The 13,965-nt window shown below is 38.7% G+C and overlaps 1 protein-coding gene across 1 annotated transcript in view; it reads left to right on the top strand.

Moving 5' to 3' along the window:
- LOC105623692 overlaps positions 1 to 13,965 on the top strand; it is a 51,751-nt gene that overhangs the window by 28,216 nt on the left and 9,570 nt on the right. Inside the window, exon 7 of the mRNA XM_012205074.1 lies at positions 10,603 to 13,459. Coding sequence (XP_012060464.1) covers positions 10,603 to 13,459 — 2,857 coding nt within the window. The remainder of the gene's footprint in view (positions 1 to 10,602; positions 13,460 to 13,965) is intronic.

The following is a 13,965-nucleotide window of genomic DNA, read 5'->3' on the forward strand; positions in this document are numbered from 1 at the left end:
TACGTCGTACGTACGTACGTACGTACGTACGTAGTAGTACGTAGTACGTACGAGTACGACGTACGACGACGACGAGAGAGAGAGAGAGAGAGAGAGAGAGAGAGAGAGAGAGAGAGAAGCGAGAAAGAAAGAGATGAAGAGACTGTGAGAGGAGAGGTCCAAATTCGTCCGGACGAAAGACAGCCGAGGATGACGCTTTACTAAGACGGGCAAAGATCCAGAGACAGGAATGCAGGCCGAGTCGATGGAGAAGGAGGAATAAAACGATGATGAGAGGAACGGAGTAAGAAGACGACAAGAGCCGAAAATGGAAAAAGAACGAAGCATGTCTGCGAAAGAAAGATAAAAGATTATGGAGAGGGGGGAGAGAAGGTTGGCAAAAGCGAGAAGAAAGATTCAAATGTTATACAAGATAGAAAGAGACATTCGTGGTTGAACTGGTGAACAGTTGGAGAGGAGGGAGAAGAAAAGTGGATAGAGTGGGAGCGAGGTAAGGCAGGAACGCGCAGCTGGGAAGGTAAGCGTTGGGGAGATGGTTGGAGGAGAAGAAGGGGGTACATTGGAGAAAGAGAGAGACAAGCAATATGTATATGTACAAGAGAGCGCGCGAGAGAGAGAGGAGGGATAAAAGACCAGAGAACTGAACAGGTAGAAGAGAGAGAGAGAGAGAGAGGGGGGGGAGGGAAAAGAGAAAGATAGACAAAGAAGGAACACGAGAAGGGGGCACCGGCTGGCTTGGCTCTCTCGGGGTAAAGCGAAGCCAACAAACTCACGTCAGTCCAAAGCCGGAGGGACGTTCGTCCTCCTCGTGCGTTCTCCATATTCCATTTATTCTGCCACGACACATCCTCTTTCCTCCCGCCAAGAACCGTGAACACATCCACGGGGACCCCCTCAGATCTCAATCTGGTGAACGCGCGGGAGGGAGTGCGAGTTTCGCTGTTTCGTGCTGTTTCGTGGCGTGACATTGAAGGTCGAGGAAAACGCTGAGGAAGACTGACGACTCATCCCCAGAGCGGATTCTAGCGAATTGTCGCGTTGTGACCAAGATGTATTTCGCGGAACCACCGATCGGTTATCAGTAACTGTTATCAGTAACTTGCACGAGTTATCGAGCCGATTGTCGCGTCGAGTCGGGGTTGGAGCGGTACATGTGGAACGGGGCGTGAATCAGGCGTAATTAAGGCGGTTAACGGAGTCTGGAATATCTCTCCGCCGAAGCGGTGCGGTGGGCCAAAACCGGTACGAGCGTTCTCCATACGATATAGTGCGCGCCGCCGCCGTATCGCCGTCGCCGCCGCCGCCGCCGCCGCCGCCACCAACTCCTCCCTCGTCGCGTACAGCCTTCGAAAGGTGCATACACCTTCTTCGTTGAGTTGCCGGTCGCAGCTCCGTACGTTGCGGCGTCGTCGTCTGTCCGTGCATCCACGCCGAGCGTCCGTCGCGTCGCGTCGCGTGACCGTATACGCGCCATACGCGCTATACGCGCTTGGGCACCAGCCATATAACCGGTGGTGTGTCGGTGTCGGTGTCGGTATTTGTGTATTTGTGTATTCTCTTTCTCTCTCTCACTCTTTCTTCCTGTTTCTCAGTGCGCACTGCGCGCGTATACAGGTGGAATGTGCCACCGTGCGCGCGGCACACGGATGTACACTGACGCGTAAAGTCAGTGAGGGTCGTCGGGCGAGATAAGGTCGAGCTGTGCGAAGTGTAAAGTGATCCACGAAGAGGACTCTCGCAAGGGAAAGAGGACGTGCGGGGAGGAAACTCCGGGAAAAGTCTCAGTGTTTATGTATGGGGTGACATATAAATTTTGTAAATAGTAAATGTGAATGTCTCTGAGGAATAAACGAGAAACCAAAGAATCTGAATCAATAAGGATTTTATAAAAAAATTAAAGGTCCAGAAAATTCTAAGGGATAAGGTATTCGAATCGGCAGATTCACGTAGGCGTAAGATCGACGTGGGAACAAGCATGAAGACGCTTCATTGTCGGAATGTTTAAGCAAGGAAAGGAAAAGATGGAAGAAAGTTAGTAGAAAAGAAGATACAAAAGTATACGAAGAACTTTGCTCTTCGCAAAGAGATAGGCGTAAATATTTAATGACATTGTGATCGGTGAGATATGAAGCGACGGGTAAGAGGAAGTGGAAGATCGTGTACGGAATGTAGAAGCGTTTCACGAAGGTCGGATCAAGACTAGAACATTCATAAGATTCCACAGGCCTCGCCTCCTTTTATTCAATTAAGATCGAATAAAAGAAACCGTCTAAAAGATCAAGAAGAAATTTAATAAAAAAAGATACTAATATTAGAAAATATTAGAGAAAATATATAAAATATATCGTACGAAAAAAGGATAAAAAAAAAATCATCGAAACAAGATAAAGATCAATTGGCAAAGCATAGACAAGAAGGAATGTTTAGTGTTGAGTTACGGGGATTGTAAGAAAAGAACGGTCGAAGAATTGGGGAAAACCGTAAGGTTTCGGCGCTGTGAGGAATTGTATTAAGATTCTTCGTCCGTATGCAGCTTCATCGCGAGTCGCGCGAGCGTCCATGAGGCTTGAGCGAAGGACGAGCTGTTGAGAGGTTCACGCCATGAGAATCCTCAAAACGCTACACTGGTAGGTTCCACTCTAGCGGATACGATATAATTCGCATCTTCGCAATAATTCGCGTGCGATTGAGAATCTCGCCGCGAGCGATTTAATAAAGATCGAAGCCTCGGGCGAGATATAACATACGAACGGAAAAGGTATTTTACACCTGCGACTTTTCATTCGAGAATTCGTCATTCTCACCGCAATTGAAATAAAAAACAAATGTAAAAAAATGTTTTTCAAATTCTCCTCTGTCTTTCTTTTTTCCCTTTTTCTTTTCTTTTTCTTTCTTGTTTTCTATCGACGTGTCATGAAAAGCTGAATAAAAAAAAAAAAACTAAAAACTAAAGTCACGTTCGTGTCATGAGAGATGACAATTGAAAAAGGAATTTTATTGTTTGAGGCCTTCCATTCTATGACTTCTTTCAACAGAATTTAAGAAAATATCTTTTTATTTTTATATGTTTATTTTTATGTTTTTATATGTTTTACGGTATAAACAATATGATAAACAATAGTTTGGAATTTTGTGGGCGATTTCTTTTGTGGCTATTGTATACATCTGTGACATAAATATATTGACAGAGATTTATGACAGAGAAATGAAAATTGAAAATTGAAAATAATTTTGAATGGCAAAGAATTATTTTGAGATATATATTGTAATGTAAAATTGTTTGGGATATATATTGTAAAAATGAAGTTTTCTAATTTTTGCAAATGATAATTCTCATATTATTGTCTCTATTGAAATCAATTTTGCTTTAAAATACAGTATATGTGTATCTGAATGCTTGAAAAAAAAAAACGACTTTAATGAGAGAAAATCCGATTTTTCAGTTCATGAACCGTACTCTTAAATTTCTATAGTACACTTGTATAAAGCACCTTGCAGATACACACATTTTCTAACATATGCTGCACACGTTTCAGTGTTGATGTATAATTTAGGTACATGACACAATTTTAACATGTTCGATACACTTCCGGATGCACCATGCATGAAATATCGGCAGGTAATAAATTCCGACAAAAACTCATCAATACTTTCCGGTTCGAGTATTGCCAAACTATCGCCTGATCCATCATAAATCTTCTCCGCGAATTGTCGTTCCATTATTCCGAACCAGTTTGTGCATAACTGAAAACAATTTTCACATACATATGTCTGGAATGTTGTAACTTTATATACACCGATACAGTTAGCGGTACAATTAGCGCACAACAAGTCGTATTATTCAAAGGAATAATCGCGACATGGTACGAGCATTTTGTCGCGCGAAACGTGAACAGTCGTGCATAAACGACTCGTAGCACATTATCCGATTGTTACAATTTCACGAAGATCACTTCCGCTTGATATCGCAATCGTTATCCTTACGTGTTATAAGTTGCCTCGTATGCAATTACATAGCGTAGCATTTAATTATCTACGAAGAAGTATACATAAAAATACGCGTTAATAGCAACCTGCCGTCACAGTTTGCGTGCTTAATTTCGAGATGACTTAAACATTTTCGTCAAGACAAGTGAATTATGCTGCATAGCGCGAAGCGAAAAATAAATTTGCATTTGCAGCTCTTAATTAAAGATGTCTGTTTGAAGGGAAGGGAAAGAGATATAGAGAGAGGCGATAGATCTGGGTTTCGTACATAGATATTCCATAGGGAATGAACTCTAACACGATGTAGATATAATGTATTAGGTCTCGGGAGGATGTAACTACTTGATAATTTAATAGCAACCTACTTGTTATCAAGTGCCAATTATTGCTTAGTACTCGGAAGATCTCGCAATAATAATTGTGCGTTATTACCATAGTTAGGAGACATAAATATCAATGTATGTGATTGCCTATTCGGATGTCAATAATTTGCTCACAGATACAAAGACGCGTTTAAATCCCTTTAGAAGTCTTGCATTTTATTTTCGGCATTGCTTAAAATTCGAAAATCTGCAATTATCTCTAAATTTATCGTTTTAAAACTGTATTTACGACCGTAAATCATATTGTCTACAAGTAATGTAATGCTCTAAGACTGATGACTAGTTATCTCAATTTTTTCTTAGAAACAGATGACGATGCATCCGATTCTAAAGCTTAAGATTTCATCGCGTCATGTGTATAACACAATCTCTTTCTTCTCATCCTTACATAGTTAGTTCCTTTGTTCAAGAAAGTAAGTACAAAAGATGTGTAAAGTATTTGAGAAATGAAATTTTGAATGCGCATAAAATGCAGTGCCTTTGAATAAAATTTCGGATAAATGTGCTTAGACGTGAGTTAAATGCTATATTCGTGGCAAGTTCTGTGGAATCACGCTAGGGAATATCTGTGCTCGACTCTGAGAACATCAAACGCGAATTCTCACGTGGAATTCGAAACAAGGGGAGATCACGTGTTTCCGTTCCTGACTGCAGCCCTGCTTACCTGCCCGCCTCCACAGGTATCGTTAAGCCAGGGACGGATATACTGAATTCTATATTACGAGTGGTTTGCACGAAACGGTTATCTTCACTGTTTACCGAGTTACCTTTTTCGTTCTCGTTATACATAAGTTATATTTTGTAATTTAAATAAAATACTGGTGTAGAGGTAGATTATTTATATTTTGATTAATATATTTTTGATAATGAAGAAGAGAACGTGAAATTCTCAGAGAAATCGAATTTTTCGGTACAACAATGTAATAAGAGTATATATAAATATTGGATTTAACTGACAATGAGCTTATAAGTTTGAATAAAAATCCAATTTAATTTACTTTGCGCGCGGTAGCTCAAAACTTTATCAGCTTTAATCTGATTGTTAACTGCAAGCCATAATATCGAATAATGCATCCGTGAAACGAGCTATGTTCTTTTTATAGACGAATTTATTTATAACGAAGGATTTACATCTTTTCAACTTACTCAATTTTTTCTCATTATATTTACATTTTTTCCAAATACTTGAACACAAAGATAAATGAATTATTCTTTTTCTTCTTTGTATTTAGGCATATCTAAATAGAACCTTTGTAAACTAAGAGACACACTGGAGTTTTTCCTGCGTCAAACCTCTTCCATCGTCTAGTATCTCATACAAAACTTTTTTTATGTGGAAACGCAAAATACTTGGTAGGAATTTAAGTCACGCAAAGCATCGTAACGTATTCATCCCGGTATAATTCGCATTACATAATCGACCGCGGATTTCGCACGCGATTACGCGAATAATTGTTCGAGCCTTGAGCACGCCCCGATCTCTTTTCGTTAAACATGGGTAGTTACATACGCTATAATTTAGCAATTTGATTTCCGCGGTAAACGACGACGACGCCGCCCGACGAGCAGTCGTAATTGTCGATAAGCGTCGTTACAAAAATAAATTGGATCTCTATTGGGCGTGGAAATCAATATTTCTGGCTTTTCGCGACCTTAAAGGTTGCGACGTTTAACTATTGACTCCGTCACGTTTCACAGGAAGGAGCGGTAAAAGTGACGAATTCCTAATATCGATTGCCATTCATTGCAACATGCGTGAGCAAAATGCTGTTCATCTCTGAATCTCGGTGAATCATAATCAATGACATTGTTCTCCTGGGCCATTATTAGGCGACTCGTAACGATCGTGCATTCGCGCGACGTTTCGTGCATTCGCGCGATCTTGCTGTGTAATGACGTTACTGACGACACGACACTGAAAAGTAGAGCGCATCGGTGAGAAGATGATGACATGATAAAAATGCAGACATGAATGAGAAATTAATTAGAAAAGCAAGAATAACTTTTCGCAGGAGTCACGATTTGTGTAAGGACTTCGATACCATCGTCACAAGCGTGATTAGACTCGCATTCCTTTCGCGAATATTCGTTTTGTTAGGACTAACACTTTCACTCGTATATCTTGCACGTCGCAAATTTTTCGGCCGCAATTACTGTAAATTAGCATTGTCATAAGCACGAGGAGACTTGCTTCGTGAGAAACGATAAATTCTCGAATTCAATTATCGCATTTTACGTAAAAAATGAAGGACAAGAAAATTCTTTCGATCGAAAAATCTGTCGTAAAGAATCTTTTTATTGTAAACAGTTAAATAGAAATTTAGAATTTAGAAATTTAAATAGTTAAATAGAAATTTAGAATTCGGTAACTTTCGAAAAAAATGCGAAAAAAAATCTTTTAATAAAATCTCCTTTGTGAAAATTCTCTCTTTTTTTCCGTTTTGAAAGTTCGAATGGATGGCGAAAAAGTACATCACATTTTATAAAGATTTAATTACGGGCTATATTATTATTTTCGATTGCATCATATAGATATTATCGATATAATGCTGCTATATACCTTTTATGAGTCAATTTAGCTTTTAGTTAATTCACGGATGAAAGCTCACGCTGCAAGTTAGATTATTATCGTTATCATCAATTTACCTTATAGCCGATCATCTCAAATTACTATAAATGCAGTACAACATTTTCATCGCTTTTGATCGCTTCGCTCGATTCGCGTCGTACGTAGCACAGGACGCACGCATTTAATGCGCGCGAAAACTGCACTTGAGCGATCTTCGTGCCAATTGTTATTATTACGAATAAAGCAAAAAAAATCCATGTTCCTGGTAGGATTATCGATCTCTCGAACCGAAGAACTCAAGCCTGAATTAAAAGACTCAGACAACTTTCGGAAAGTTTTCTTGTAGCCTCGGTTCGAAATTGGTCTGACCTGTGTCCGTTTTCTTAGAAATTCTTATACCGGGTTTGCCCTTTAAAAGAGGCGATCCTTTCTGAAAGCCTCGACAGGTCGATCAGCTTAGATCATCTGCAGTTTCGCAGATGATGATCACACTGACCTGCTCACGTTTTCCATTACGGGCTCCATCGCTCCACGTGGAACAGATGCACGCGGCGTAAACGTCGCAAATCATGCTCACACATTAACAATCAACTAACTATTGGAAAGTATTGTACAATTCGGCATTTCTTACAAGGAGAAAAAAATGTGACATTTCCTTGGGGAAATTCATGTTTGGGCGTCACACAGAAATTAGGTCTCGCTCTCCGCTTTATTTAATTCTCGTTATAATTGCGTTATGAAACGGAAAAGGCGGAAGAGTTGCGGAAAAGAAGAGATAATTTCTTTAAAGTCTTCAGTGATTGAGATAAAAATTTCTTCTATAAACTTTGAAGCGTATTGTGAAGAGGTTTTTTTTTTTAGAAAAATTCACACTGCCAAAGTGCCAAGTAAACATAAAATATAATAAAAAATAAATACATATATTAGAATATATATAAAACATGAAATATTTTATATAAATACAAACTCTATAATTACTTTAGCGTTATTTACTGAAAAATACAAGTTTTGAAATTACAAGCCAGTTGCCTGCAATGTTTTTCATATACTATATCAAGTGATAAACATAAAGCTACAAAATAGAGAGAAATATTTGTATAAATACGGAAAACGACGGTTGCACTTTTAATGTATAGATCACAAGAACTCTAAAGATTTTATTAAACGCATTGCATAAGATGCCACCGAAAATGCAGGGCTTCTCATTTACATTCAAGTATATATTGAATCATGGTATACCGTATTTCCTATCGCCTTTGTTCACAATTCCATTGTCTCTTTCTTTATCGTTCGCTCTATGAACCTTCCACGCGTATTTGCGTAAGAACCAAACGAGTGTAATGGCGTTCTTGTGTTGAATGCTGTACGCTTGACAATGTAATCAGATCTGCGAAAAGGCCTATTGGTCCTTTATACATGGACGGTCTTTGTCGCATAAATCTAATTTCCGACATCTTGCAATATACTACAGAACAAAAACGCACACGCGTAAGTAGAAATTATTGCACTGGACGTTTAATAGTGTCATCAAGTTAGAAAAAAAATGCAGATTTTTTTGATGAATTTGGATTTGACGTAGAGCTTTCGCGATGAGCCATCATTCCTTTTCGTAATATTTTAATATTTGATATCAAATATTGGTATAAAGCAATATATATAAAATTATGGCACATACGAATGTTTATTTAAAAAAATGATAATCAGATATAGTTGTTTTTCTATTGCAGATACATTTTTAATTTATGCGCTCGTATATATTCAATTTATCTATTTATTGAAAAAATTAAGTACTGATATTTCATTTAGTTTACATAAATAAATGTTGTTAATAAATCAAAAAGAGATTTTTTTATTTCTAGGTATTTAAATATAATACAGCAAACATGCATAACATAAGCGTTTAATCAGTAAAAAAACTTTATTTAATCAACTGATAACGTAATGCAAATAATTTAATAAAATTTAGATGCAATTTTACAAACTAGCTACTTTGTGGATAATATTATTTGGAATTTGCATTTAAATATGACGATGTTCTAAATTTCGTATATAATTCAGTTACATGTTTATTAATAGATTTTTCAATTTGAATGAAAGTTTAATTATTAATTAATATGAAAGAAATTATTTAGATTTAACATTCTTCACGATTTATTGAGGATTTTTATGCTACTCTCTTAAGCTACTCTAGTCAGAACAACTTTATAACAAAAAATAATCGCAAACTCTTTTCCTAACATAAATCGGCGACTGATAAGCCATAATACATATATTTAGGATTTATCGTATCGAAAGTTTCTTCCCGATCTGTTGCCATGTCCCAAAGACTTTTCACACGAACGACCAGGAGATTCTACATTCGTTTGAGACATCATGTAACATGTACTATCGGGATCATATAATATATAGCGACTGAATTTATTTCCACCGATGAGCATCGTCACATTCTACGAAATCTAAAAATATGGAAGGAAGGAATATTCCAAAGAAAGAAAGAAAGAAAAAGGAGATAGGGGAAGAAGGGGAGGAAATATCATACCGAGATAAATGGCACTTTCTCTCTCAGCGAGAGATAAATTGCATCTTTTTTTGACAATTTTTATCATTTTTCGCAAATTGGTCTCAGTGACTTTTTTGAAGAAAACATTGATATTAACTATCTAATCGGAGTACTACATTGAGAAAAATGTCTCGATTGGATTAATTGGAATTCTGATTAATGGATGAGAATTAGAATTTCCTTATAGTTAAATTTACTAAAATTTTAGTTGGGATAACTGAAAAGATTCTCACTGATTAGAATCTTTGATTCATTTATTTTCAACTAGATATTTTTCTCAGTATATCTATTTATTTTAACAAGAAAGAATAAAGTATTATTATTAAAAGTAATACTTTATTATTATATATTATTTCTCATTATTACTTATAGTAAAGATACTAACCGATTATCACAGAGCTACTTTATCGTTTCTCGTATATGTATTTTTTTTATTATAAATACTTTTTATTGTAAATATGATCTTTCTTAATGATGCATTGTTAAAGATATCTCAAAATTGAATTTACACCTTAAAGATATTATTCGTAAATAATATGTATAATAATATTCGGATATATCATTTTTTTTATTCATAATAGTTAACAATTTACCTCATCTAGATTGCGTGTAAGAAACATACTAATAACTAGTTATCCTTCACTTAATTTTCTTCATCTATTAAAAAAAAGAGTTTCAGTTATTCGATTGTGTACTATTTTGTCGAACATTTACCTCATAGAATAAAGATCACACATTAAGATTCTACTTATCAGAAGTTACATTTTCAATTATCTAACACATTTTAATAATATTTATATAACATTTATAATAATTATACTTGGATAAATATATAATTAAAATATATATAGGTCTTCAAAGACATTGATTATCTTATTATAAAATATATAAATAATTTATATATCTGTTTAGATATAATATTAAAATTGTCTTTTATTAAGCTTTGCTAATTATTTAGCTCAAGACTTTTATGGAGATTTTATTCTTTCACATTAATACAGTACATTGAGAAATTTAAAAATCATTCAGGAATTAAAAAAAATAGTATACGTTAATACTCCGTTAACAGTAATATTAATGCAGGATCTGCTCTCTTATTTCAGGTCCCGAAGGCGTAGCGGTAGTGGCGTGACAGACATACATTCTCAGCAACAACAGCAGCAATTGCAGTTGCAAGAGAACAACAATTCGCGCGAACAACAACTCGTGCGAACAACAAGCTCGCGCGACGCGAAGAAGCCGCAGGAGGGACTGGGGCCCGATGAGATGTGGGCCCCTGGCGCCCTGGGCCATCATCGGGAGCTACCTGTTGATGTGCCCGACACCCTTCTACAGAAGGCCTATCCCAACAAGGTAAAAAACTGCTCTTCCGATTATAGGAACGGGCTACAGCATCGTCCCCGTAGCGCTAGCGACCTCGATCTCTCCCTAAACCTTAAAAACGAAACCCTTAAGACGCGCACCATCGCGGACGGACGCGCTAGACTCGTATCGAACGATCACACGCACGACGTCACCGACGCAGCCAGGACAATTAACGTCCACAACGGTCTTCAGCCGTCCATGCTGAAGATCGAGCTGAATATCGAGGACGAGGAGGAGAAAGTGAAAGCTACCAAGAAGAATCTGGGGTTCGACAAATATCGCGATAGCCCGATCGCGACCGGCTCGCCGGATTTGAAAAGTACCTTTAAAGTTTTCGAAGTATACGCGAACGTTGACGAGGACGCAGGTGGACAAAAGGAATCCAGCGTTGATATTGAAGACGACTATCCTTTTGCCAAGGAGGATTATCCCACCATGCTAAAAACATGTAGTGACGATTCCGCGAGTCCAAGAAGTTCATCGGGTAGATCAGACAGTACCGCACCCCTTGATACCAGTCTAATGCTCAGGCATAGTAAAAGCCATAAAGACTCGCCAACTTATGACGTACGAAGGATAGACCTTGGTTCTCCTTGTAGATCGGTAGTACCCGATATCAAGGTAGCTCCACTCTTTGGTCGAACCCGAGACGCGACTTCCTTTGACAATCCGGCTTATGGATTAACGGACTTGCAGGATCTTCAGGGGCTACTGCGATCCGACGAAATGTCAGACTTAACCAGACTGATTGATGAACAATCTTCAATTCCAAGAACTCCGCAAGACCAAGATAAAGTCTCGCCTGTCCGTGTCAAGGATCAGCAGATGGAATCTTCTCAAACCGAGCCAGTAAGCAAGTCCAGCAAAAGTCCGACGAAACGTCGTTCAAATGACGAGCGAGTTAAATTGAAGACAAAAACTCGCAGTCTCGATATCGAGGAATTGATTCGGACTGGCTCGACCGATGATCTTCTCGGCATTGAATTAAGCAATCTCTCCTCCTCCTCCTCCTCGTCCCGGCAGCGGACAAAAAAGAAGCGACATCAGCAGATCTCCAGCGGCTATTCCACACTGAGGAGCGAGGCCTCTGGCGATCTTGAGCATAACACAGACCGCAGCTTCCTCGTGGTGGGCAGAAAGCCTTACCGCGAGGTAGCCGTCGATTGTCCACCGGATTTCGTGCCGGTCACCAAGTGCCATCCGATATACCCGCCACCGAATAAGACCCCCGGCAACAGCAAGCACAACACCCTCGAGCCAAAGCGCGATCGCGCGAGTGTCATTAACGAGGCGAGTTCGTGCGCTGCGACAACGACGATGACCATGACGACAACCACGCTCGTAGCCTCCCCTCGCCTCTCCTTGAACGATAATAGCTTCACGACGCTGTCTAGTGCCGACAGTAGCGCTAAAGAGACCGTGGTCGCGCGCTCGGTAGACCATAAGCACAGCTTGAAGAAGGTAAGGTCCAAAGTCAAGAGCTTAATATGCGACAGCTTGCAGTCTATCCTGCACCACCAGCATGGTGATTCGCTTAACGCTTACAGCACGCAATACCCTAACTCACTAATGCAGACTCATCCTAATGATCCTGTTCTGCAATCGTTCGTCATGAACATTGAAAATCCCAACGAGTTCTCGCAAATACGAAGCTCCTTCAATGAACGAGATGAGAATCTCTTTCAAAATCGACAAATCGAGAATTCCTGTTTTGAGGATGATTACCACGACGTTTTCTTACGAGGAAAATTCTCCCGTGAGAGCGGAGAACGTTCATTATCCTCCATTTTTCCAGAAGAGTTTCCCAAAAATTCGCAAAATTCTTTCCTCGAAGAAGCTGATAATAATAAAATGATCTCTTCTTCTTCCCCAACTAGCGATTCTATATACTTGAGTGTCTTTTCTACTTTTAAAAACAAAGTCGTGAGCTCTTCTAAAGAAGAACTCCTTGGTTTCAAGAAGGAAACCGAGGAGAATAACTTCTCCGATTGTCCGAACGAGATTAGCTTGTTACCAGAGAAAAATATCTCGTTTTTTAAAGTCAGAGATAACATTCATGTCCAATCTATCCAAGAGACGAATCAGAATTCTCGGAATTCCCTACGTAAACTCTCCTCTGCAGAGCAACGCATTGTGAGCCGTTTATTCGACGACACGCGACATTCTAATGATTGTCAATCACAAGAAAAGGAGCGATGTGACAGCGCTCACTGTCTCGATGATTCGCCGAGTACACAGAATCAAAAAAATTCAAGGCTATTTTTTAAATACGAATGTTTCAAGTTGGACGTTCCATCTATGCTTCCTAACAATGGCGTGAAATTTCGCGTTAGTTGGAGAAGCATGTCTGACCTTCCAAATTTAACGGTCGATTGGCATTCGACGATAACAAGGAGAGCCTTTTCGCTCTCTGACTTTGTTTTAATATCGAAAATCACGTCATCACCCATCGTCGGATGGGATAAAGTTGATCACTCGACAGTTTTATATCACGGATTTTCTGATGAACGTATGAAGCAGAACATACCAAAATCACCGATGCGCACTATGAAGAACCATTCGCTCAAGTCGCACGTCGACGCTCTCGAACAGCAGGTAAACCACAATGGACTTCTCGAGTTTAGAAACTTTCGTTCGTCGAATAATTCGAATGGCGTCCTTGCACTTTAGAAATTTGCACGCCTTGCAAAGTAACTTCGTGGTTGATTGTCTCTTGAATTACCTGATTAAATTCATCGTCATTCTAGTTGTATTTCTCGATGCTAAAGGTCGTGATCTGTCTGTAAAAGAGATACTCTCAGAAACTATAGAACAGTAATTTCTCCTTGCCTTTTGCACGTGTTATGATCGTGGAAACTGTTACAGTCGCGCTCACAACTTTTCAATATTTCCACACCGGCTGCTGTCTGGGAGGCGCAATATGAATAAAATTCTCTTTCATAAACCGATACATGTATATGGGTCGGAATGATATATATATATATATATATATATATATATAGTAGTAGTTGTTAGTATTAAAGTAAAGTATAGTAGTTAGCTTACTTATTACTTTTAAGTTTAAGTTAAATTTAAATTTTAAAGTATACTAGTAGTAGTAG

The sequence above is a fragment of the Atta cephalotes genome (genome assembly GCF_000143395.1).
Source record: "Atta cephalotes unplaced genomic scaffold scaffold00062, whole genome shotgun sequence".
Taxonomy (NCBI): domain Eukaryota; kingdom Metazoa; phylum Arthropoda; class Insecta; order Hymenoptera; family Formicidae; genus Atta; species Atta cephalotes.